The sequence below is a fragment of the Microtus oregoni genome, unplaced genomic scaffold (assembly GCF_018167655.1).
Source record: "Microtus oregoni isolate MIOR12 unplaced genomic scaffold, Mior012 000007F_ref0000211, whole genome shotgun sequence".
Classification (NCBI taxonomy): Eukaryota; Metazoa; Chordata; class Mammalia; order Rodentia; family Cricetidae; genus Microtus; species Microtus oregoni.
The window spans coordinates 48,825,141-48,853,031 of NW_024543066.1; the positions used below are offsets into that span (position 1 = coordinate 48,825,141).

A 27,891-nucleotide genomic window follows, 5' to 3' on the forward strand; every position below is an offset into this window, starting at 1 on the left:
AAAACTTTAACTCCTGTACAGTCTGAATGCTGTGGGAAACTCACGCGTTATTTCCAGTGCTAGAACACTAATCTTGACAGAACTTTTTAATTTGTTTATATTAAGGGCAAGGAGGTATTAAACACAAATTTGTTTTATCTATTACATTAACGGCAAGAAGGAATTAAACACTTTTTGTAATTTTCAATGAAATGAACATTTTCCCAAACAATACACTGAACTAACTGCTAGCTCATTACTATTTCCTGTTTTTTTTTTCCTTTTCTTTTTTTTGAGAAGCACAATTTCTCAAGAATGTGTCCCTCCTCCTAAAGCAACACCTGACTACCTATGGATGAATTTTCCTAACAGTTCTTTACATATCTATGAAAAATCCAAAAGTCAGACTTGAACTTGCCATCCAACACAGTTGAATCAGCTCCATATACAAATCCTGCTGTGACAGAGCCTTAATGGAGTTTTGTTTGAATCCCCAGGCTATAAAACACCACAGACAGGGTCTTTCCTTGTAAGGCACATCCATGCTGGAAGTGAGGAGCAAGGACCCCTCTGGTGTTTGAGGGTGGAAAGGACGGAAATGGGCTCCCATTTATGACAGCAAGTGACAGGATCACGGAGTGCATGCCTTTAGCTGATGCCCCCCAATTCTTCCCTCTGGAGACTCTACCACCCTCTAAGCTATTCTCTTGGGGGACACTACCAGAGCACAACCGAAACCTCGATTTGTCATGATAAGATGGGTCACTTGTAAATTTCTCTTAAGCTCTAGCTGTCCAAGTTTTGGGGGAGCTCTTGCCATTCTTCATCATTTCTGGTGCCTGGAAATGGCGTTTTCTTACAAAGAAGTCAGGACACATCACCAAAAATGAAGAGCCGTTATAAAGTTCTGAAGGAATACCAAAGAAGTGAAAGGAAACATACCCATCTCTACTCTCATTTCCCCGAAATGTATTTTCTAAAGGTGAAAACGTCATCATTTTAAAAACGCAGATATCTTAATTACTGAGTAGCACAAGTTGTAGCTTTCAAAGAAAACGCTGGTGCAGTTACTCTGTCTAATTAAAGTAATGTTATACAAACTCTAGATAATATAGCATTTGACCAAACTCTCCATGCCATCCTCATTTCTTCAACAATAAAACCTCAAACCCCGTGCATAAATATGCAAAGAGCTTAAATTGCAAAGTATTTGCCAAAAGGTATATTATTAGTATTAGTAGTAAAAGTATATAATATTTCAACAGGAATGTACATAATATAGAAACTGAAAGGTAAGTGTTGAGAATCCGTGAGGGGATTGTCTTTCCAGAGACACCAGGGGAGAACCAATGGTGCAATGCACACATCACTCTCAGGCACACTCTTACACATCTCTACCTAGAGCTGTGTTTACAGGAAGCTTACAGCCACTTAACATCTTGCTTGTGATATAATTATTAAAAATATAAATGTTATTGGGTTAAGTATCATATTAACCTAAGTAGACTTTACATGAGCACTTCCTTTAGATATGCCTGCATCTGGGTAAATCTGATTCAGATAATCCTGAAATTCTGCTCATTTAAACACTGGAGGGATGTTTGATTATTTCTTCTCTGATGCCCTGTGTGAATGTATGAGTGGTTTGTCTTTATAGAAGAAACAATTTCTACTACCTGAACTTAGAAAAATCATCGGACTCATTATTAGCTCCTTGGGTCTGACATGGAGCATTTTCAAAACACTGTAAAGCACGAAGTAAAAACAGAAACTCCAGGCTTTTGAATAACTCCCCTTTCCCAGCAGAAGGACTTGTGCTAGGCTCTGAAACTGTCCACAAGAAGCTCAACTTTCTCTCTGCATTCTTTCTTCATAGGAACACTGTTAGATTTGAAACCACATTGCTTAAACACTGAGTGTATGTATATGGGGGGAAGGGAGCAGGACCTCAGTAAACCTTTGAGCAAACCCTCTCATTCCCTGACAAAGATCTGACTTCCAGTCTGCTTGAGCTCCACTATGGGGTCTACAATCCGCATTCTCATATGACTTATCTCACAGGAAACTAAAAGAGGAAGCTTGCCCTTGATGTCCATGTTTTGCTTAACACTCTTAGCTCTCAGACAAGATTTCTCACAACTACTACGTAAATGTAAACCACTGTCACCTCTGGATTAAACATAAAAAAGAGAATAGCACTGATCTGGCTTCATCTCAATGCTAGAAAAACCCTTTGTTTAGGATCAGTGCCGTTGGTCATAACCTCATAGTGAAATGACCCAACGACATTGGGAAGGACTGCATGACAGACATTTGCAGTCCCAAGTGCAGGTGACTCCAGACCTTCACACAGCCAAATGTAGATCGGACATGTAGAGCTCTAAATGACGTCTGCCATGCCAGGCCCTGGCCTAAGAGTTAGCAGCATCAGCATCTGTCCGTAAATCATTGGGCTGTTATTGAAACCCATCCCACCCCCTCATTTTTCCTTCAAGAAAATGGACAAATGGAAGTAACAGTTAAAAGAAAAGGAAAATGTGGGTCCTGAATAGGGCACAGTTGAAACTACCCTGAAAAAAGTAAAGTGCATGTAATAATGCTAGAAATCTGTCAACGAAGCTTGTGCTTCACTGTGATATACGGTTAGCTCATTTTTAGCAGTCTTCATATTGCTGAGCCTTTGGACTCCCAAGACTACCGTTCTGCTTAAAATCAGATACGTGCTGCAACCTCTGCAGAACACAAATACCAGATAACCCGCAATGTAATAAGCTCTCCTAAGCAAAGCTCAGGAGTCATTTGCTCTTGGTTAGGTAAACTTCACAGGCAGAGCTAAGTATAATCGGGAAACAATTTGCGAAGTAAGATACTACAGACAAGAATGTCTACAAAGCTCTTCCAATACAACTGCTAATATCACCCATAAATAAATGTACAGCCATCAGACAATGATGTCTTAGTGCAGCAGAAATGCCTGAATTCTTGCAATGTGCCAGGATCTGTGCTTGCTGGAATGGGTAAAGACCCTAGGGCCTATGTGATACTCAGCAGGGAAGGCTCGCTGACAACCTGAGCCCAACCCAGAATCCATGCGGTGGGAAATGAGAACTAACTTCAGGGAATTGTTTTCTGACCTCCACATAAATACAATGGCATGATCCTGCCTCAAAAAAACAAAAACAAAAACCCAAAACTCAGCTTTGGTCTATTGACAGTCAATTTCAGTCAAGTCTTTTCAGGAGAGCCTGGAGTGCTGGAGAAGAGGGTGAAGTCATTAACGGGGTAACATCCTCTTTGACACTGTTGTCTATTTAATTTGCAAATGGACATAAATCAATAACAGATTTAAAGATTGAAGAACACAGTTTCTATCCTCCCTTACTTTCATTAAAAAGGTCATAATTTTATAATGATTTTAAAGGTGATGCTAAACGTATTTGTTAACGTTTTGAATGAATTATATATATGATCCTTTACTTTTCCACAAAAGAAAAGTTTTTGGTTGTTTACATTAATAAAAAGAGAAAAAAACCTGAATAAAAATATATATAAAACGCTTTTTTTTTTGAGATAGTTTCTCTGTAGCTTTAGACCCTTTCCTGGAACTCACTCTGTAGACCAGGCTGGCCTTGAACTCACAGAGATTCTTCTGTTTCTGCCTCCAGAGTGCTGGCATTAAAAGCATGTGCCATTAATGCCTAGCTTGTTTTGCTTTGTTTGTGACAGAGTTTCTTTGTGTAGCCGTGGCCATCACAGTGATCTGCCCACATCTGCCACCAGAGCGCGGGGATGAAAGGTGTGAGCCACCATCACCTGGCTACAAGCTATTCTTAAACCATGTGGCACACAGAAATGTGACTTTAAGCCACTCATGCCATTTGGACAAACAACTCAACTTATTGTCCACTTCTGAACTGAGAATTAACCACTGCCCGGGGTTTTAGGGTGCTAATGCTCACAGCAATGATACCATCCCCTCCCTCCTCTCCAGAGGAAATCGGTGCATGGAAGCCAGTTGCTCCCATTTGTGGCGGTCATGATGCTTGCGCTCATTCACTACACTGATGGAGGAAAGGGTTTTCTGAAACTCGCTGAACTCAGAGACCCGCCTGCCTCTGCTTCCCCAATGATGGGACTAAGTGTGCCCAACACCCAGCCCACAGATGTAAAAAGACAGAAGAGAGCAACTGAGGAAGCCCTGCTCTGAAACCAGCCAGCAGTAGCCTGGGCATGAATACACAGGCAGTTCCTGCTGGGACAGTCAGTCAGGCCCCACATCTTTGATATTTTTAGAGCAAACACTAGATGATGGGACACACATGGGACAGCCACAGGTGCCTAAAAGTGAGAGGCCATGTCGTACTTCACAAATAAGAATGAGACCTCAACCAGTAGTGGCAATTAAGGCTGCAATTACTTACCATCTAAGATATCATCTGGTTTGCATCTTTAACGCCTGGGAGTAAGCTAATAAATTAGATTAGCATCTCTATGAAAATTACTCAGTATGAAAGAACATTTTCTAATGAAAATGATGACGAAAGAGAACAAAGTATTAGAGTGAGAATGAAGAGAAAGAAAAAGACAGCGGAAAGAAACCCTCCGCTCCAAGGGAGAGTTCTGCAGCCTCATGCACAGGCCATGATGGCGTGGGCACCACAAAACAACACTGCATATTAGATCACAGTCTCTCTTTCTTTTTCTTTTTCTTTTTGAGACAGGGTTTTCTGGAACTCGCTCAGTAGACCCGCCTGCCTCTGCTTTCCCAGTGCTGGGAGTAAAGGTGTGCCCACCATCCAGCCCACAGTCCTCTTACATTTCTGTAGCACCCTTCATGCACACATCTCAGGGTGCTTACAATCATTATGAGTTAAAATTAAAACCAAAGCACATACAATTCCTAATAGAACTGTTTTAAAACTGCTAAAGAGAACAAATAACTTTTAAGTCTAAATTTAAAGTCCCAGCAGCCAGCGTGTTCCTTGTCTCAATTGGCAGCGAGCTGCAGAGCCAGGCTGCTGCTCCTGTTATGTTAAAGGCTTGCTTGTTTCTTTATACTCAGAGTATGTTATAATCAGGCGGTTTCCCAGGAAAGAGGCAGAAACCAGTTTGTGTATCTGTTTGATTATTCTGAACCGGAGGAGTTTGTTAGGGGTCCAAATCTGGCACTGAACTAAAGTGCATTTAACAAGCAAATCCGGATAAAGACCAACTTGAAATCTCAGTACATAGAGAGAAAATGCTCAAGAACTGTCTCAAACTAGTTCTGTTTAACAAGGAAATTAGCTTGATTAGCCCGATCTGGTTGTCAGTCTTTTCTTTTAACAATTAGAAAGTAGTGTTTAATAGCCATTCCCTCAGACGGGGTCTTTTTTTTAAGCCTTCCAAAGCTTAAGAAGGCAAGGAGCCATGCTCTCACGATGTGGTTTTCCTCCTGTGTTAGCGATTCTGAGGTCAAAGGCAACCTATTCATAGGTTTAAAAAAAAATCTCTTAGGTGAAATGAAATATCTACACATTATTACACACATGAAATTGGCATGGCTTGAATTCTTCATACTTCAATGTTGTGAAAATGGAGCCAATGAGATATTTGAGATCAATTCTTTTATGTTATGCTGTTGCTTTGTGAAGATTAGCTTTTAGGATTAAGATTTGAAGGTTGGAGAAAACTAACCAAGCTACTATAAAATTCTACCTATCTAAATCATCTAAGAATGAGCCTCATTTAAAAAAAAAACTTGCAATTTGGGGTATGTTTTCTTGTAGTTTAGACATACTGAAATATTGCTAAATGGAAAAAGTGATACCCTGACTGGTTTAAATGGACAAAAAGTTAAATTATGAAAAGTTGTGCCAATTCACATAACTACCTACAGAGAGCTAACTTGTCAATTACATAATGCAGCCCACCACTGACAATGGTGGTTACCAATTAACAATCAAATTAACAGCTTATTAGTTTATCAAGTAGTTCAGCATCTGGCAAAGCAAATACTAATAGCAAATATTAATAGGCAGATTCCCCTCTGAGTTCGAGGCCAGTGTGGTCTCATAGTGAGGGTCAGGATGACATAGGGAAACCCTGTCTCCAAAAAATAAAAATAAATAAATAAACAAACAAACAAATGGCAGATTCCAAGGTTACTAGGATTGAGGGAACCTTTGGAACTCTAAAAAGAAGAGAAAGTCATCCAGGGAGCTGCCCTCAAAGGAGCATGGTGCTCAGCCACAGATGTAACTGCAACCTCTGCAGCAGGAGGGGTAAGGACATCAAGCAGAAAACTGTTATTCTTCAGGGTAACTGCCCATACATTTTTGTCCATCATGGAGGCCCCACCTGGTGACAAAAGGCCTGCACTCTGAAACAAATCTGAGCAATGCAACTGCCTACTAGACCCAACAAAAAACGCTAACCTTTAAGCGTGGGCTTAATCAGAAGGCCATCATGGGCTCAAGAACACATACTGACCCTGCAGATGTGAAGAGCTGAAGGGCCGTGGCCAGAGCTGAAGATTGTATACTCAGAATTCTAGATCCTCCCAGACACAGTCTTATCCAGCAGATACCCCCGCCCCCACCCCTGATGACTTAAACCACTCCCCATGCCCTGAAACAGTCAACACACAAAAACCCATGTGGGAGAAGATTCTCCCCAGCTGGAATAAAGGCAGTGGATCCCTTCAAGTCCGTACCAGAACTCCAAGAAAGAAAGAATGTTGTGAACACCTGGAACTACCTTTGTCTGTGTATGTGATCAAAAAGACCCTAGGTTTACCTCCTGAGCTCTGATTTGGAAATTATTGTTGCCATGGGCACCCATCCAAACAGTCTGTGTCCGAGGTTCCTCATTTAAACATGGGGCTAGAATTCTCTACTACTGAAGGTGCAACACTAGGTACATCAAAAGCGCCACAGAGTTAACTATACGTGACTTTTTCAGCTACTTAGAAGGATGCCTGATACACCAGCAGCCTGTCAATATGTTTTAAAAGTTTAATATATATTTTGGAATGAACAAATGTATTAATATGTGAATACATTTCATAATGTTATGTGAAATGTGATATATGAATACTGATGATATCCTCAGGAAATATAACTATTAATATTTTAAAAGTTAAGAAAGATGTCATTTTAGTTCATATAAATACAAAAAACAAAGTACAGGGTTTTTAATTTTGTTTTTAGAAAAACACGCTGTATTCAGACATTAGATCTAAACACTAGATTCAGTGTTATCTACTGATGGAACACCAAGTGAGTTGTTTATCAAAGGCCTGTGGAGATTTTCACCAGCCTACTCACAGGCTAAGTGTCATGAGGAAAAGACAGCATTTTACTATCCATTTTGCAAGCAACTAATAATAATAATAATTTTAAAATCCAAGATTTCTTGACAGATGCAGTCAGGAGAAGGAGAGCAGGGAAACTGTTTCTGTCGTGCGGTTTACTAGACGGGGTATTCAAGCCCATTTCTGTCGTGTGGTTTACTAGACGGGGTATTCAAGCCCATTTCTGTCGTGTGGTTTACTAGACGGGGTATTCAAGCCCGTTTCTGTTGTGTGGTTTACTAGACAGGGTACTCAAGCCCGTTTCTGTGTCTTTGGGAACTGAAAACAAAATGGCAATTCTCATTCACTTTACAAGGACATGGCTAGGAGTTATCTTTTCTCCAGGTAAAAATGAAACAAAAAGCAATCCCAAGGCCTGAAATACTGGGATGTGTGCAGATGTGACAGAGGAGGAGAAGCAGACGGAGATAAAATCAGGGCCATCTGACCTCAGCATCTCCAGAAAGAAACATTAATTAGGCAGAAATAAGAACTGACTTTTTACTTATGGTACCTTTAACAAAATAATTTGTCCTCGTAGCAATGTATATATTCATCTAATGTTTGATTGGATTCAGTATCTAAAACTCTAGGGAAAACAAGCAACCAATTTAATGTTTTATTGTAAATCAAAATATTTACTTTTATAACTCCCAATTTACATCCTAAATCCATAACCCTCGAAAGTTTCATGACAACAGGCTTTTCTGTTCCAGAATCAGACTGTTTTCTTCTATGTAGCTGCCATTCAGAATGCAACAGCCGACCTATCTAACCACAGCCACTGAAAAACGCAAAGGCAACAAGAAAGCATCCAATCTCAGATCTATAATGAGCTAAGCATTCTTAACATCCTAGAACATTTTACAAAAATAAACAAGCACGTGATACAGAGAACTTAATAAACACATGTCACTCTGCTTCGGCAGATTTACGGTAGGAAAGTACTAACAGACAGAAAGGCATGAGCTGTAAATCAAGCCACATACCACTTACGGAATCCCTCTGCAGCTGGAGAAACCCTTAGAAATATTAGCAGAGTAAACACTGTTGTTTCAAAACCTAAGCACCCATTGTAAAAACCATCACCTATTTTTAAACGTACCATTGGGCAGGGACACGGATAGAGCAAATGAGGACTCAGATCGGTCACTAACCAGCACCTCGAGTTTAATCTATAGAAGCACCAGCTCCTACACTGTCAGTGGAGAAGCCAAAGATCAACTGGATATTTGCTTAGCTTCTAGTATCAGCCGATCCTCCTGGGAGTGCCTGAGTCAGGGCTTGCTCCCCAGGCAAGTTCTAGTAAGACCTAATCCTGATCCCTCCCACCCCCTCTCTTCCAGCAAGAGATTTTCAACCTAACATGTTATTTATGGATCCTGTAGCCATTCTTGTTATTGGAATATTTTAACATATTAAAACAAAACCCTTCACTATTTAACAAAACTTTTTAACATATTTAACAAAACCCTTAAAGTCAATAGCGACATACTCCTATTAAATAATGCGCTAAATGTTCTCATGAAAATGAGTCAGAAATTGCATGGAGAGCAGGGTGGCAGCGCCTCTGGGCATCAGGCTGCTCTGTGTAGATGAACAGTATTTATTTGCTAGGCATTTTTCAACACAGTATTTCTATCACCAATCTCAAATACAAAAGGAAGAGAAGTTTTAACAAGCTCAGTATATATTCTGGGTGTAGGTGTTAGGAAGTCTTTATCACGCATCTTTCCTACCTTCACCATGAAACCAAAAGGGAAGGAGCTACTCCGGCAAACATTCTGGGTACGGAATCACGGGCTCATGCTGGAGAAACCGAAGACGATGTTGCAGTGTATTAAAAACTTCATTTGGAGTTCAGTCTTTTCAAACACTAATTTTCAGTATCTGTTACTTCTGCTAACATGTGCACGATTACTTCCAATGATATTTTTAGAAAGGGAAGATTGCCACTATAGCTTAGGTTGCAATTTCAGCCAAGGTCAGTCACTTAACTATGGTGATGGGATCCTCTTCTGAAGGCCTCGCTAGAGAAATTCACCAGTATGGAGCACACCTTTCATCCTAGAACTCAGAAGGCAGAGACAGGCAGATCTCTGTGAGTTCAAGGGTAGCTTGGTCTACAGGAGTTGCAGGGTGGGCAGGGCTACATACAGACACCCTGTCTCAAAAAAACAAAATAAATAAATAAGAAAGAAAAGAGAGAGAGAGAGAGAGAGAGAGAGAGAAGAAACCCACCAGTATACAGCTTCAAGACTAAGCCTCGGATTTCCTTTTATCATTCTGCTTACTGTGATAACTGCCTATGCTCAATTCATTTCTCATAGTGGCGTTAAGCAAATCCATAATTCATGTATAAGGTACAAGAGGCAGAGTTCACTGGCTAAAGGTGACTGTACAATAAATACTTGCACCAGATTCTCATCCCCAGCTCATAGAGACCTTTAGTCTTCTCTTGAGCTGACTTCCCAAATCAGAGGGACACTGGGTAACAGGCAGATACAGGATACTGCTACATGGGGTATTCAGAAATCTGAGCAAAAACAACAACAACAACAACAATTTTCAAACACTAAGAACCAAGCAGTACGTCCTCTGGATTGTCTTCACAGCCCAGTCCCAGAAGTCAGTTGCTCTGCTTCCTTATGCCACCAGGCTGACTTAACTGCTGTAAATTCACTTAGAGCACTTTTAGTTTCTGGTTATAATTCCGCATCCTCTCTATCTCAAGGATGAGAACAACAAGACAGATAGTTGCTGATGGGATGAATGAACTGATTTTTTAAAAGGTTTGCTCTCAAATACAAGAAAACAAACATTTAATAAGAGAACAGGTGATCTGTGGCTACAGCTTAATTCCTAAACTGCTAACATCAAGGCAGAGCTGGAGGCCTCTAATGGAGCAGGTCTGCAATCAGGGGCTTCCCCTTAAGGTACCCAGGAATCCTCAGGCACCCTACGCTACAAATACCTACTGATCCGTGTCATAAAAAACAAGCTGAGACCAGCTTCACTCCAGAAACGTTCATGAGAGCAACACAAGTTCAGATGATTGGAAGACTAATATTCATAATTACACCTTCAACTAGAATTAAAAGAAACTTTAAGCAAGCACCCCAACTAATACTAAGGCATTGGGTGACCTTAACAACATGAGGGTGCTGCACCCCACTCTGTGGTGACATAAGCCAAGTCTGAGCACAAAAGACGTTGGGTTTCAAATTTGTCAAACCTAGAGTCTTAGTTGTCTTCTACCAAAACCCAGGCCAGAAAATGAAATGCAACGATAATAAATCTGTCTCATTTCAAAATTCCCTGATGGTAAAACAAGCATCTCAAGAAAAAAGAATGTCCATTTTTAAAAAGTGAACTAATTCTTCAAAATTGGTTATAAACTTCCAGTGGGCAATAACTATGAACCTTTTGTTCCAGGCAAGAAATTTCTTATATTTATAATTAACATACATACATAATTTACAATTATTTCAGCAAACACTTTCCCATTTTATAATCGAGCAAACACTATGATTTTATGTAGCCAGCATGCTGAAGTTATGCACAGTAACACTGATACTATCATCCATGAACCAAAGCTGAGGAGGTCTTACCACTGCACATCTGCCTTAGCGAGGGTTCTGAGTACTCAGCAGTGGAACTAAGAATGAGCTGGCAGAGTCAAGTCTTCTGTAGGACTGGTTTGTTGTTTTCTTTGTTTTTTGTTTTTGTTTTGTTTTTGACACAACCTCCACCCCCAGCCCCAAGGGACAAAGGGCATTAAAAACTCTGTTCAGAATGAATAAGGCAGGTTTGCAAAGGTTACCAGTGGTCAAATCACTAAGCACTGTTAGCAAATTCTTGCTTCATATACCAGTTGCTTGAAACCAGGGATCCCATCAGCCCTCGAGTGGTAGCTGCCCACGATGTCTTATTATTATAACACGCTTTGTGAGTACCTGTGAAAGGGGGCACTCCTTGGCCAACGAACTCTGATTCATATCTTTCAGTAAGTCCTTCAGAGCATTCCTTACTGTGGTGTGCGACCATTGTTCTGGAGGCAAGTCTTCTAGTTTGGGGCAACTATTTGAGACATAGATTAGAAAGGGGATTATTACAGGATTGCATCCCGCTGCAGAACATTCCTTTAAGACAGACAGATTTCATTTTGCGAATCAAACAGATGCATCTGGAGATTGCTCTCGGTCTCCTGATTGTTCCGATTAGTTAATTACTTTATACAACACATCTGCTGTATCGATGCATGAATTATACATCAGCTGCCTGTGGTGGCTATTTTTTCATGTTACTTCTACCTTCCTGCTCTGATGCGCTTGGGAAGACAATTTAAGGTGTACTGCTTTCTCGCAAGCCACCAGGAAAAGCATTAACGTATTAACTGATTTCCTCCCACTACTCTGTTCACACGAATTAAAATGGCAAAAATACAGATATAAGTAAATAAGATCATGGCAAAGCGAATAAGGCATTCTTTCACAAAATGTACACAGATGGCACTGTTCATGATATGCAAAAATATTTTTTCTTAAGTAAACTTTATGTAAAATGCCTTCTTGTAATGCATCATTTAATTGACTAAAAGTAAAAAGTCTTATCTTTTGAACGCATGCAAAAAATGCAGAAATTTCAAGAGATGGAGATGATTTCAGAGTCAAACATTGAAGCTGGAGAAAATAACAGAAGGGGTAAAGTTACCAAATTAATCTGGATTAGCATGTCTCAAACCACCGAGTAAACAGAAACTGCGAGCTGGCTAGAGAAGCTTTATGTCCACACTGGCAGGCGGAGAATTTCCCTTGGAACTGCTGCTGGACTCACCTGTGTAACTGGATTTTGAGTGTGACCACATGATACACATCTTGAAGCATATCCGCTACCGTAGCGTCAGGGGCATCTGTCACATATGACAGTGGAACTGGGTTCCACTTCCCAACCTGGATGAGCCCTAGTCCAGATAAAGAGAGGACATGCTTAGTGCTGGCTCTCAGACCCAGAGAAAGGTTGCTGTGCTCTTCAGCATTGCCACCCCCACAAGCAATATTGTTATTTCTGTTTGAATGATTCCCTTTCCCTCAAAAAGGCAGGTCAATGAAGACATCCGCAGCATAGCTTTCCAAATTGTGAAATTATGTAAATGACTATAGGGGTTGTTTATTATTTTGGAAATAAATACCCATCAATTAAACCACATTGTCCTAACTTACAGGAAGTTCTAATAAGACATAGCTGAACCGGTTTTAAATGGCTTTATGATTTAGATAAGATTCCCTATTGCAGTGGGAATCAACATTGAAAAATACTTTACAGCCCATAAAACCATCAGAAACAGAATAAAAGAAACAGAACTAGATATTCAGTCATAAATGCAAATTGACTCTCAACAGTCCATCTGCTCAAATACGCTCCTCACTTCCTTGTGGGTCCTCAGTGGAGCAGATTATTAAGGTCAATAAGCATACTAATGATTCAGCTGAAGTAATTTAAAAAAAAAATTTACCTCGACATTCCACATGAGCAAAATGTGTGTTAACTAAACCAAACTGAATTAAGCTAATTTTTAAAGCCACAGTCTATAAGGAACCAACATAAAGCACAGGCTGCAGCTCTCTGGATAAAATGTTCTCTGCTTTGTCTGAGAGGCACACAGGAGCGCCAGCAACTTCCCAGCCCCGGGAGTGCATCTTTTACCTTTGGCCTGGGCAGCAGAGCTGTGCGAATAGCCCAGAGACAGCAACGCCATCTCTATCAGCTGGTTGAAAAGCATATCCTTTCTCACCAACACAAACTCCGCATGCTCCTCCTTGCAATCATACTCAATGGCGTTTTCATAATGTTCCACCACACAGAAAACTGGGAGCATCGTTCCTATCAAAAAGACAGTGAAAAAGACAGAAACCCGACAATCTTCAGAAACAGTCTGCAAGGGGGACACCTAAGCTCTGAAAATAAATCGTTTGCACAGGGAGAGAAACAACAGAACTCCCCAGGCAGACTGGGGAGAGACACAGGCACACAGACAAACACGCAGTTGCTCACTGTTTAAAAGTTGCAAAGGAATTGCTTCCATTTCCTCTCGTTGTAACAGTTTATCTCGTTGTAACAGTTTATCTCCAGAGCAGTGAGCACACAATTGCTTCTCTGACCAAACAATAATGCTTCCGAGAGAACAACTGACTGTCTGGCCTTACAGCCCCTGTCTTCAGAGGGCCCACCTTCCTACTGTATACACGCTTCTGCCAACAACAGCTTTCACTAGCTTGTGTCCCAATTATCTGACCATATAATCATTCCTCTGCCCTTTGCAGAATTTCCTCTAACTGGTTCCATAAAAGGAACACAAGCCCTAACCAAACCGATCCTCGTAGACACTGTTTCAAGGCACATAAAGTAGAAAACTTACACTTTTGTAACTACCTATCCCATCTACCTGAGGAAAAAGACATGATAGCAGCCGAAGTCTTAAACACTGACAATGTCTGCCCCAGGAAATATGATAAGGATGGCAGAGAGGAAGAGGAAAGCTGGCCTTCCTGAGAGGCACGAGCAGCAGACACCGATGGTCTAATGCAGCTCTGCTGCCTTCCTTTCATTCACTGCAGCAACTCAGCGGCCCAGGCCATACCACTGTTGGGAAAGAGGCTTGGTCTACAAGCTGGAAGCCATCTGCAGTGGCACTCAAGGTATTAGTGCAGTGTGCTGTCAGATTTCCAACAGATACAGAAAAGGGTTAAAAACAGATGCATCTGAACAGTACTGTGGCACAGTGCCAGGAGGGCATCATCTTTAGCATAAATGATGACAAGGGTTACTTTAACAGGGCACCCAGGACCCCAATTATTTCTACAGTATCCCTGCCTATATCGGCTCCATAGCCTGGACTCATGGACTCTCAGATCCCTAACTTGGGAAGGTTTCAGTGCCTACCGACCGCTGCTGAGAACCAGCATTCCCCACTTGCCAGAGAGACCCTTTACAAATTCTCTACTTGCTTGTTTCTGCTGAACAAAAGCCGGCCATAAAACAGCTACATCTTCCCACATGTGTGTCTTCACCAAAGCTCTGTGAACTGTTCACAAGAGATTCCAGCTCTGACAATTAAACCCCTTTAGGTTTACTCAGAAAAGCTCGCAAACTCATTCGGAAGTACCAGCAGGCTAGGCATGAAAAACAAGCCGTAGAGCTTGCCAATATTCTTGTCATTCATTCAGCTGTTTTATACCAGAGAGAGAACCCGTCAGGGATCAGAAGAGAACTTGGGGAGACCGCAGCAAAAATAGCAATATGCAAACTGGTGATTTCTTCCTTGGCTTGAAGGTATTTTGGCAAAATCTCTTAAACAAATAAAAACACCCAAGCCCTTTTTTTAGTGCTTTCTCAGCTTAGCCACAATTTTTATCTAGCACCTGTCAAACAGAAACCATGCACATAAAAAAATAAGATTTAAAGAAAAAAAAACTACTGAAAGGCTTAGAATTTTTTGATTTTTGTATTAAGCACAGAACCTTCCACAATTAAACTATATTTTTAAGATATGGAATTTTGAACGTAATACATTTTTTTTAAAGCATTTGAGCAGGAATGAGATGATCAGGCTCTGGTTCCTTCTTTCTGTCACTGCTATCTGTTGGGTTAGCAAGCCAAAAACATGCATACTGGTTCCTCTCTCATGGAATCAGAGGTGTCGAACAGGGAGTAGCTTCTCAGAGCTCAGCGCTATGAAATAACTGAAACCTTTTCAAACCACTGAAACAGCCTGGGTTGACTCTGTGTTTTATTGATCAAATTTAAAGGTGCCTTATAGATAATAAAGGTGGCTACAGACACGGTAGCAAGGGGATCATCTAATTATAAACCCAGTGCTAGATCGTCTCGAGAACTGTCACGGTTGCCCTCCTGTTAAAGGGAGTAATATTAAACAGGAGCCTTCGCTGGGCTGCCTGATTATTCAAGCTGGTGTTTGGCCAGACTTCCAACTACAGCAACTTCCTAGCCCTCCAGCATTAGAAAGGGAGAGTACTGGTCACTGCTGAAAGTTAAAAATACCACATGATTTAAACCTGAAGGCAGTCTTAGAGGCTTTTGCTGGAGGTTTATGAGCCTGTGTAAACAGCACGGCTGCCATAAGGAGCAGTGGAGTCTGTAGAATCCTTGTCTAAAACTGTCCTGGCATTAAAGTTTGCTGTGCAAATATCACATAATACCAGAGACAGCTGAAATCTCCTATTTAGGAATTTATGGAACTTGTGTGTTTGCAGGCGTCAGAAAGTCTTTTTTATAGAGCCTCAGCGCTACACAGTACAATATTAATGCACTCTGTTTGAAAAGCCATAATAAATTATATTTTTAATGCTCTTACCCTGGCTTAAAGATGCATACATTCTTGGCAAACAATCAATAAATAGGGTAATCACGAGTAGAGGCCAAAGAATTTGCTGAGGTGCTGTTTTTCCATTTTTAATAGATAAAGATCTAACAATACGGACTGCTGTGTCTGTTTATTTCAGGATCAATATATTCTTTGTTTTCACCAAACCAAGGAAAAAAATAAATGATTGTATGGTAAATGTTATGCATCAAACACAATGAAATTCCTCAGCCCCCTAACTTTCTCTACTTAATATTCAGGGTTGGTAAAGATGGCATTTTTATTCTTTGCTCAGAAAAGCACAAAATCTGACTCCTACGTATTATTCAATGAAAAAATAAAGATAGCCCACAGAGGAACTGCCCTGTTGTGACAACACAGACAAAGTTGTTAAAACTCCATCAATTTCATCTTGGTAGAAAATCACTTGTTTATTTTTCCCTTTATAAACTTGCCCAAATTTTCCTTTCCTTTACCAAAAATTCTCAAGTATAGCAGAAATTAACTAGAATCAGCAAGTTTTTCCACTGTTAAATAATTACTTTGCTCTTCAGAAAATAAACCACAATAAATTCCATCACAAATCTCTGATCTCATGTCAGATCCATGTCCTGAAATCCCCTCACAGTTAGTATCGCAGGAAAAAAACCTGGGCGATTCTCAAGCAAACTCAGCGTTTTACTCTCCATCAGGGTGGTTCAAGGAGCAGCTACCTGCACATCTGTGACTGCAGTGCTATCCACCTCTGTAAGGAAGACTGCAGAAAGTCTCAGACCTCCAGCCCTGGGTAGGAAGAAGCACCACTCAAAGACAGCACTCACGCTTTCAAAACATGATTGACACTACAGCCCAGGATGCCACGTAATTTCACATCAGAAAGCTACCTAGAAAAAGAATATACACGACATGTCCCAGCCCTACACTTCCACACGGGGTGGTCTTGGGCGGACACCAAACAGCTTTCCAGGATTCGGCTGGCAAGTATTTACCTTTTCTAAGGTTGGCTTTCATCAGATGGCCCGAGTGTTTCAAAGGCACTCCCTGCATCTTTGCACCTGTGCTCCCAAGCCTTCCTCTTCCTAGTGGGCTCCCGTTCTGCTCCAGGCGGGCAATCTTGGCTGGTGGACCCTTCGGATCGCTCACATTGTTAGACATTTCTGAATGCTCTTTCCCCTGAGTTGCCTCGTTCAAATGATCCATACTCAGTCACTGTCTTACAGATCACCTGGCAGAACTGGAAAAGAAGACGTTATCAGTGGGTGGAGGGCTGTAGTTATGCCTGCCCCATACACGACTCATCCCTAGACATTTCCCTCCATAAACAACTACATAATGATCTACAAGGTTATGCTTCTATCTAAATTAACAGAATACTGTGGAATCTGTACCAATGTACGTGAATAAAACAGTAATTCCTCAGCTAAAACTATGAGAAAAACGGGCTGACTTTCAGAACAAGAATACCATAAGGTAAAAAGAAAATAACAAATTATACTCATGTACTCTCGATTTTTAAAAAATTAAAAATTCACGACCGGCTATGACTATAATACTTGTAATGGAGGATGGAAAGATTACAGTGTGCAGCACCAGGCTTCCTAGGAGCTTACACCCTAATGTGCATTGCCATCTATGCTACAGACGAGAACCTCAGAACACTGCAAACACCCACTGCCACTTGCTTTGTGAGCTAAAGCAGCGAGAAGTTTGCTGCTAGCTAAGTTTCAGGAGTTCCGTGCTATTAAAGCTCTCAAGCCCTGGACAAACACATGACTGGATCATTTCACCCCTAAGAACACAGGAAGGAGTGGAGCGCTCCTTCAAATGTCCCATGTCTTTTAGCAGGACAACTTGTCTTCTGGAGTTAATATTTAGGTGTCCATTGTTAACAGGGTGCTGTTAAATTAAATAGCAAAAACCCTTAAGATATTTTGTGATACACACAAAAAGTGGATGTGTGAAGCTCGCTTTAAAAAATAACCCTAACAATATTGACCAAGTACAATCTCCAGTATTAAAAAATAATCAGGATGCAATGAAGTTAGTACCATCATAATTTCAGAAAAATGTCAATTAGACTTCAATTTTGAATACTGCTTATAATAAAGCAACTGGTACAATATACCAAAGTTACTTCTAAATTATATTTTTAAATAGAGGTGGTTAAACAGAACAGGTAAGCAGAATTATGTTATGAATTTTCATTAGCCTTGAAGTACTGGGGACATTTAGGAAAGCCAGAGAGAATCTGACAGCATTTTTTCCAGCTGTCTAGTATTTTGAAATATCTTATATACTTTAAAAAATAATTAATATACTCAAAACTATTTGGACCTGGATCAGCTGATAGTTTGTATTAGCATGACTTTTTGATAGTTTTCTCTTATTAGGTTTACCCTACTTCATCCTATAGAACCAAGAAATGGCGACAGGCATGTGATCGGGAGCTTTAAGCAACCTTAAGAATGACAAACCAAGATCTACCAAGTTTGAGATACAATAATAGTTATTTATCTTTGTCCTCCAGGGTGGCACACTGAGCACTACAGGTTCACACCCTTGACCGAGGTCCCATCTGCTTTTGGCTATGAGGTTCGTTAACAATAAACGAATCCTTTTGAACCACTTTTTAGCAAGCTCACTCTTCCGTTCTCTTAAACAGCAGTCTAAAGCCAGAATTAGAATGATGATTTATTAAGTTGTTCAAAACACTCTTTATGTTTATCCGGACCACAGTGCTAGGCTGATTTCTCTAAAACTGACTGCCTTACCCTAAAGCAGAAAACGAATCTTAAAAGTATGAATTGAACAGAAAAAATTTAACCCTTGTGGAAATTTGTGAGAAAAAAGTGGGAGGGGAATTCACAACAGCATCAAAGTTAATACAGAGCATATTGGGTGGTCAGGAGGTGAGCAGCACCGGCTGAAGGGACTGCAATTTAAAGTCCAGACAGCCAAAACATCACATAGGTCATAAAACTGTTTTTTGAAGAGACACCTAAAGCATCTACTAGACACTAAATCAATTCTTTAAAAGGTTTTCATTATAAAGCAAAATTACATGCACATAAAACACCCAATTTAATACTCCTTTAAACTCTAAGCCAAGGCGAAAGTTCGTCAAACCTGAGGCTGGAGGTGAACCCATCCACTGCCAACAGGCCTGCCTGGACTGACAGCAGCTGGGACTGTGCTCGCAATCAAAGCCCATCTCAAGAGTCTGAGTTACATATTTTAAAAACCACTTTAGAGCAATGTACAGATGGCACACAGAAAGGGGCTACTTTCCCCAAGTCCCATTTCCCTGTCCATAAACTAAGACCACAGAGGATCCTTCCTGAACAAGCTGATGAACTCCATCTCAGGAATTATTTCCTTTAAAAAGCAGGAAATAAAACCACGAAATTCTGATTACAAAACAGTATATATATATTGTCCTTTTTTTTGCACCGTGGGATCTCTTTTCGAAGAGTTCCTCTTAGGGTCGTCTTCTTCCCGCAGAACCCCAGAAGCACATTTTAAGAACCCGTGCCCTTATCCATTCCATATGGCCGGCCCGATCCAGGCCAAGCTTTTGCTGTGACCTTTTAAAGAGACAAAGAAACAAACTACTATCTAGCAACAGCAAAGCTGCAGTTTTACTGAGTGAAATTAGCAAAACCGACCTGAAACTCACCACTTCAAAACTTGACAGCATATAAATAACAAAACAAAGGAGATTTCCTTTGCAGCCCGGGTTCTTGAAGTGAAGTTCAAGACTGGAGTTTCCTATGTCCCTTTTTATTATTATTATTTACAAAAAAAAAAAAAAAGGCAGTAGACCTGAAGGCGACTTCCCCTGAAATTGTATTATTTTTCTCTTCCCTTACCCCCGCCCCGCTAAGCGGGGGAAGGGCAAAAATAAACAGCTAGGAGAGTAGATATGGGGGGGGGGGGGGGCGTAAAAAAAGTCACAATTCGAAAAACAGTATAGCTAGCTGGTAAAATGTCTAACCTCAGAGAACGGGGTTTGGGAGGGGAGGAGGGGAGAGTGGGTAGTAGGGAGGAGGGAGAAGGTAAAATTGATCTGACAAGTGATTCGTTGGGGGTGAGGGGAGTCGTAAAAACAAAGCGGAACCCGTTAGGAGCTGTACACTGGTGGTACTGGGGAGGAAAAAAAAATCACTGCGGACAAGGACCCCAGAAAGGGTGGGGAGGGGGGGGAAGGGATCCTTGCCCCCTCCTCTTTCTGAGCTCCTGGGAGAGCGTGTAAAGTCGGCTTGGTGTCACCCTGCCAGGCTCGACTGAGACCCCGGAGCGCCAGGGAAAGGCCACCTCGCTTTCTTCCCAGCCGCCCCCTCCCCCTCCTCCACAATCGCGACTACGATTAACAAACCTTAAACTTTTTCCCCACCGCCTCGCACCCCCACCGAGGGTATCTAGCAGGGGCCTGAGAGGGTGAGGGGTACAGGGTCGCGCCAAGAGTCTCGGGAAGGCACTAGAAGGCCACTTGGGAGGCCGGCGTCGCCGACAACAGCCCCGGGGACCCTCTCCCTGCCCATGGACGCGGGGACCCGGTGCGCCCGGGAGCACCGACGGGGAGGGAGGAGCAGGGGGGAGGGGGAGATCCGAGGGCAACCCCGCCGCCGCCTGGGCGGCCACTCGCTCCCCGCCCCCTCCCCCCAAAAGTCGCCAAGCTCTCACTCAGCCCGAGTCGGAGGTAAACAAGAAGCTCGACAATGGCAGTGGGACTTGGGGACGCAGCCGCCGCCCGGAGGCCCCCTAAAACTGATGCGGAGTTGCGCGGAGGGCGTTGGGTGCCCGGCTGCAGGCGGGGTCCCCACGCGGGCGGCGAGGCCGGTGTCGCCGGCGGCCCGGGAGAGGCGCGCGGGGGTCTGCGCGCGCCTGTGAGCGCAGCTCCCCGGACGGCTGCCCGTCGCTCGCTCGCTCGCTCGCTCGTGTCCCCTCGCGGCCGCTCTGCCCCCATTAAACCAGGAGTTGACTCATCCCGGCCGCGGTGGCCGCTGCCGCGTCGCGCCGGGCTCCGCGCGTCCTCCCGGGCTGCAGCCCTCGCCGCCGCCGCTGCTGCCGCCGCCGCCGCTGTGGCTGCCGCTTCTTCCTCCTCCTCATTTTAATGCGAGGCACCGGCTGGCAGCGCAGCCTCCTCCCGGCCGCCCGCAGCCTGCTACCCCGGCGGGGCCGCCGCGTCCCGGGCGCGGGAGGGGGAGGGCGGGCGGCGGGGGCAGGGTGCGGGAGGGCCGGGAGGGACCGGGCTCAAAACCCGGGCTGGAGGGCCGGGATCGGGGGAGGGGCGGGGGCGGCGGCGGCCCGGGAAGAGCTGAGTGGGGCGCGCGCTGGCGGCCGGGCGCGCGAGCATCCGTAATGAGCCGCGAGCGAAGAGAGGCGGGCGGCCGGCCGACTGCACACAATGCCCGGCGGCCGGGGGCGCGGGGAGGACGCGGGGGCGCCCTGGGCAGGTGCGTGCGGGCAGCGCGGAGGAGGGGCAGCCCGGGGACCCTAAGCGGCCCATAGGGACGGGGCGGGGGCGTGCAGGTGGCTCTTGAGGTGGGAACGCTGCCGGATGTGGCTGCAGTGAAGGCGAAGAGCCTGGGGACGCTCTCCCTAATACTTGTTCTCAGAGGAATGTGGTCTCTAAACTGCCAAGAGTGACATTCACTAACAACCGAGTAAGAGTCACAGATAGTCAGATACTTTGGAAACACGCGGCCCGTAGTGCTGGAGTTAAACTAAATTTGGGTCACTGGAAACACACCTGACTTGCTTTTACAAAGGAAAAGATGTCATCATTCTTAAAATACTTCCCATCGGGCGAATACAGGAAAGTTTGGATTTGTGAATGCAGCTGTTGTAGCAATAAATATTTTTTTGTGATCAGGAGAAAGTAAATACAGTCCACATAAAAATGAACACCGTAACATCTCATGCAAAATGCATTACTTAATCACTAAGGTATTTCCACCCGAAAGCAGTGCATCAAGCAAGAGCCAATGTTACACTTTTAAGAACCTATTTTGAAGAATGCAGTAGTAGGGGAAAGATGTAGGACTGAAAAACACTGTGCGAGACAGTTTTAAAAAGCAACAAGTTAGGGCAACCGCAGAGATAAGGACGAGATATGCAAATGAGGCTCTTTAAAGCGACCAATACACTCTAAGGCACACTGTTTACACTAATAATCTAAAAAAAAAAGCAGAAGTAGAGGAGATTGTGGCCTCCTGGGGAAGGATGAGTATAGGAGAAGCACAAAGAAAATAGATTGCTCCTGGAACACCCGCCTAGGTTTCACCCACAAACCGGAAAGGTTAGTCAAAATCGAGGAAGGCAACTGAATCTTGGCACCAAAGCCTTGAGCCAGAAAAGAACATGTGATAGTGAGACAGCCACACCGTCAAGGCAGGGAGAAGTTTAACAGCCTTCACCACAGTGGCTCACACTACCTTTTTTTAAAAGTTGAAATGTGTGGGAAATGTGGAGGCTATTTACAGTATAATAATCAATAAGGAAAATACGAATACAGCCAAATATAGCATTTGTGTGGGAGTCTGTATTGTGACTGGAGGCTAAACTTATTTTGAAAGATATTTGATATTTAAAAGAACAAACATGATTATCGTGATAAGAACAATGATGTTTTTCAATAGGATGCATTAAAATTTCAGTCTCCAATGTGGGATATCTGAATAGCCCTTCAATTGGTAATGCCTGATGTGTTTCCCTGAAACCTGACCTTTCTTAGTAGGTACAGTGTGTTCTAGTGTCATGCTGGATGAATTAACAAACAATAATAGAAAAGAGAGAAATTATACTGGCCTACAAAGGCAACAATATGTCACTTGCTCCTGCAACTCTACTTCAGAGGGATTCTTAGGAAAAGACAGAAGGAGCAGATGAGCTAACTGCTGATCAGAACGAACTTTGAGCACAAAAGACAAAAGGCTTCCTAAGATGCCGTATTACAACACGGGAATGAAAATACTGTAAACTGTTTCTCTGATAATTTTACACGAATAAATATGGCAAAATGCCTGATTGCCTCAGTCTCATGATGACCTGATCAATGCTAATGTATCCTGGGAAATTTTAATCTGAACAGCACCTTTTATTCGGGAATTACCATCTATTCATAAACACAAAATATAAGAGTATGGAATAAAAATTGATATGTCCTTGGAAAAATGATAGAATGGATGAGCATAATGGCATCAAATAATGACTTTGTTATAAAGAGTAACAATATAGTAAAATCATCAATCAGTCACACACATTTCCCTATTTATCCCAGTTCTTTATCCCATTCTTTACGTTTTTAAAGGCAGAATGGGTAAAATGGCACACAGCTGATACCTAGTGATAGCCGCAGTGACGGGCTTTATTACTACATATGTTCATGCGTGTGTATCTGCGTGTGATTTTCCTCTTTAGTACACTTACTAGAGCCACTAAGTACTGACCAGTAAAACTCAATCAACATAGTAAAAAAAAGAAAGATAATTATATTACCTCTCAAGATCTAGGTGAGCCTAAGCTCTCATGCTGCAGGCGGAGGGAACGTTACCTGATTCTATAGGGACATCTCATCTTTAGCCACTAAGATGCAACGAAGTATTGAAAAAAGTTAAAAGAAAATAAAATGTATAGATCTTGCTATCAAACTGGAGAATTTCTGCAGCCTCAGCCCTGTAGCACCAGTGCATGGATGCAGTCAGAACAGAGTGCATCAGTCTTCTCGCTTGTGAAAAGGGCGTGGAAACTGGCTACACCACGGAGTGAGCGTGGAATACTGTAACAAACACACACGACTGTTAAAAACTTAAAGGACTGCTGCGTGTTTCAGATGTTAGCCAAAGGCCTTAAAACACATTTAGAGTTCTGAATAGTGTATATAAAGAGAAAACAGTCAGAACCAGACCGCTTTCAGATACTGCAGCAGACTCACCAGCAGGACGCTTTCTGTGGACGTGGTTTGGTTTGGATTTTATTTTTTCAACTCAAATACAGTTGGCTATCTCCACTCAAAGCAGCTCGATCTATGTAAGACATTGCTTTCTTGTCTTCTCTTTGTTTTTGGCTTTAGCTGCAGGTGCTGTTTCCTATGTGTGAGTTTCTGGGACTATGGTCTGGGTGGCCATATAAGGATGCCTACTCGAGCCATATGTTTTGCTATCATGTGTCTCATTTTGTCTGTCTGGGATGTCAGCACTGATTTCCACATCATTTTTTAAATGGACCAAACACCAACTTGCTAGAGCAGGGAGGAAGTGCTGGGGTTGCAGCCCAAGCAACTTGATGGAAACATATTCTGGAGAGGAAATGCAACATTCTATAAACATTTGCAGCCTCCTGTCTCAAATTATCTATGACCAACATCATGACAACGCCTTACAGTTTGAGAAAGAAGCATGCATTCTATGTCTGCATGTACTTTATAAGCTACAGGCCACATTTTGGAGGTCATGGAAGGGCATACTCCGAAGTCTGTAGGGTCCTGTAGCCAACATGACCCAGCCTTCAACTTAGGAAGTTCAAGTGCACTGCCTCGTGATTTTCACTTATGAAAGTCCCTGACTAATCCTACAAGAAGTTATGAGCCTTGTATATATTCTTGTTGCAATCTGTATTTCTCCTTTGTAACAATCATCACATGCATAATCAATTAACCATCTGAGTGATTATTAGTCAGGCAAACATCTCCCATATCAGGCTGCAAGCGCTATGAGTGCAAAAGTCTCCCCTAATTGCCATAGCTTAAGAACTGAATACAGTATGCTTGCAATGTTTACATCAGACTGCATATAGTGGAGTAAAGAGCCCTCGGTGTCATCTGCAATCAATCCTCACCATTAACTTCACTGACAGTGCTTAAGTGTTGCAGAAGTGAGAAAGCCCAATACTGCAGAAGGTTGTTACACTGCTTAATTTTCAATAAATTAAAGTTACATAAAATGTACAAGTTAGTTCTTCCAGCCCACATAGCCAGTGGCTCTCAAAACCGCACGGTGTGGACTGGAGAATACTTGCTCCCCGTTACAGGAAGTCCTACTGGACAGTACTTACCTTAAGAACTGTGAGCTCAGGATCTTCTCCAAAGGAGTCTTCCAGGTGCTGACTAGCTTTCAGACATTCTATTGATGTCTGAATGGAGATCATTTTCCATTTTAAAATTAGCCCATAGATCTGTAATGTTACATGGAATGAGACTAGTATACCACTGAATACAAATTTAAGATAGCTTTCCAGACATGTTTGCACTTGAGAGGGTCCTGTAATACAGCTGCAGCAATATGCACTTATAAATGCTGCTTGCTCTGAGTACTTCAATATCATATACACAAAGTTATAAACCACAGCCATTCCACCCTTACTCCAGCTTCCTCGTGATGCTAATACAAACCCCCTTAGCTGTGTATCTTTGCACACCTTTAACTGTGGATACGCTACTCAAACTGGGAGAGCATTCAGCTACCAAACCGGGTGCACTGCAGACAAAGATGTCAAAGGCTGGAAAAGGTTGCAGGAGAGAGCAAACTATAATGATGATGAACTTCAAATTCAGGTTTGGGGTTTTACCTCACCTCTAGTAAGTTGGTTTCGGTTATAGCCAGATTGATAGTGATCAAAATTATGTCCCCTACGACCTCTGAGGTTAGATGTAAATGCCCAAAGGTAACTTGTGATGTTTGGACAGATAGGTGGTTATCACTGCAGTACTAGCTGTAATGCTGGCAAGGCAGCTGGGCCTGCACACCACCAAAATGAAGTTTTGCTAGTAAGGATTTATTAAGCAAAAAATTTTCAAGACTACCTTTTTTTTCCCACAGATGTTAATATGAATCCTTCTTTGACAAGCTGTAGTGGAAATAATTTTATCAAAATTGGTATTTCTATTTACACCCAGATCTAAAATTGAGTAAAGGCCAGGAAAGATTCTGGCAGTTGCCGCTGAGTGCACCTAGAATAGGGTCACCATGTACCTATGTTTTCAGATGCCTGGTTTTATATTATGGCTTATGAGATGAATGGATCCTTTAATTTACAGCTCAGTTAAGCCTTGTTGTCCCAAACCTGGTATACTGCTGTGGCTGGCTTATTTTTCTCCTGTCTCTGATGTTCATCTACCCATCCCACCAGGTCTGTAGCATTCAATATTCTATACTAGTCGTCTGAACTGCAAGGCTCCAAGCATCTTAAGATTTATTATATGTGTGAATAGCCCAGGATTCTTTCACTGTGCCTTCCACCATGGGAAAAAATCCTGGAACCATCTGCAGAAAGGAGTGCTTGAGAATCTTAGGAGGGAAAGGCGGGAGTGGGGTCACAGCCCACTTCAATTGAACGGAGTGGCTGAACGTGTGGGAGCTGGGCAATGTTTTAAGGTTCCCAGGATGTCTCTGCTAAATGATCAAGTCTGGCATAACCTAGGCAAAATTTGAGACAGGGACTCAAATAGGCCCACTAGGACACCCCTGAACTGAGGTTTTGTAACCTAATTCTGGGACATTTAGAAAGACAGGTTTGTTGCCAGGTACCATCAGTGAGTGCTTCAAAACTCAAGTAGAGTGCAAGCATTTGTTTGAAACAGACAGACACAGGGGTGGGCACAGGATATTAGATCACCGAGTTGGTAAAAAGGGGTCTGCTGTCCAAGGAACCATGATAAATTAGCATTTGGGCACTTGCTTGAGATTTACTGGGGTGCCAGAAATCCTATGCAGGTATGTGATTTATCATCACAGACATAAGCGACTAACCACAAAATTACACATGGAAGCTCAGTCCTACAGCCAGTCTGTTATTTACTGGAGCCAGAACTATCCAAGTTTCCTCTAAATCTTTTTTTTTTTTTAACAGTTGAATGTGATTTTTTTTTCTCTCCTAAAAATCACTATTTAACCCTGAGTGGGCTTTTCAAACAACTGAAAACTTGTATTTCTTTCTCTTTTCCTGACTATTCCTGCATTTTAGCAGGACTCAAGATTCCAAGCAGTACCCACCCTGGATGCCCTGAAGCTAACTGAGGTACACTTCAACCTTGATTGGGAAGGGAGGATTGTTGGGAATTTGGGAAGACTGGAATTCCAATGAATTCCAGCAATAACCCTCCCTACCTTTAGTTAGGACACAAGCCAGACTTCCTTAGAGATGCGGATATTATTACGAATGTTTTCTAGTTTAGTTGCAGAAATGAAGAGTTTGACACCACAATAGGCCCAAATCCTAGTCCAAATTATGCCTGTGGAGGACATCAGCCAAAAGTGGTATCTGTTCTGCCATAGCCAACAAATGCCACCGGCCACTAGCAGGGGACAGTCCTCTGCAAAAGAGAGCCACACCGGAGACAAACCTTTCTCACTTGGAAAATGATTAGACTCCATTTTAATGCTTAAAATTTGATAAAGTCAAAGGGGAGGCTAATCCAAAAGTAAAATGAGAAATGGCTGATGGGAAGGAGTCACAAGAGACAGTGGTGACAGCTGTTCATGATGTGTGAATATAGTCCACATCACCGGACTGTATCCTTAATGTCATCAAAATGGCACATTTTAGGTTATATGTTTACCACAGGAAACAACTGTAAACAAAATGACAAATCAACCAGCTATTCCTGGGAGTAGCAGAAAACATCATGCCAGCCTCAGACAAACAATGAACTCCATGACACTGAACAGTCTCCCCTAGCCCAAGTCCCAGGCTTTGTCCTTACCTGCTAACAGCTACAGCCCAGTCTGTGCCAGATTATTCAGTCATAGGATGTGTGTCTGACCGCAAGGATAACTAACCTGGACTAATGATCACCAACCAACATTTCACTCATTTTGAAGGTTCTCCAATCCAAGAGGATGCTTCTCTCTTAATGTTTTACTCAACACACTGTCTTAGCAAAGGAGGGAGAGAGCCTGGAACAAGTGAGCACAGGCAGTCCAAATTGTGTGTCTTTTTCAAAAGCATAACAATTACCTTCATAAAGCAGTACATCTTCCCTTAGTTGCCCAAGTAGGAAAGCACCATTATGAGGACGCTATAATGTAGTCTACATAATAATCTATAAATTGTTTCTATGTGAAGACTTTAGACTATTTTTTAAAAGTTCTTAAATATAAATTTATTTAATTTCAGATTCAGTCAGTTACCTCTAAAAGGGATAAGGATCAAAATAGTTAACTTTTTATCCAACAATTACAAAAATTCTTTATATGCT

At 42.4% G+C, this 27,891-nt stretch overlaps 1 protein-coding gene across 6 annotated transcripts in view; it reads right to left on the reverse strand.

Moving 5' to 3' along the window:
- Positions 1-27,891, reverse strand: part of Satb1 (SATB homeobox 1) — a 93,754-nt gene that overhangs the window by 54,002 nt on the left and 11,861 nt on the right. For 4 of the 6 annotated variants that reach the window (XM_041655496.1, XM_041655494.1, XM_041655497.1 and 1 more), the window contains exons 2-5: positions 16,685-16,929; positions 13,019-13,195; positions 12,149-12,275; positions 11,269-11,392 (exon numbers count right to left, since the gene is read on the reverse strand). In XM_041655496.1, coding sequence (XP_041511430.1) covers positions 11,269-11,392; positions 12,149-12,275; positions 13,019-13,195; positions 16,685-16,895 — 639 coding nt within the window. In that variant the 5' untranslated portion in view covers positions 16,896-16,929. Of the gene's footprint in view, positions 1-11,268; positions 11,393-12,148; positions 12,276-13,018; positions 13,196-16,684; positions 16,930-19,371; positions 19,593-27,891 lie in introns of those variants that run through there. The other 2 variants (XM_041655498.1, XM_041655493.1) reach the window with 1 other exon arrangement.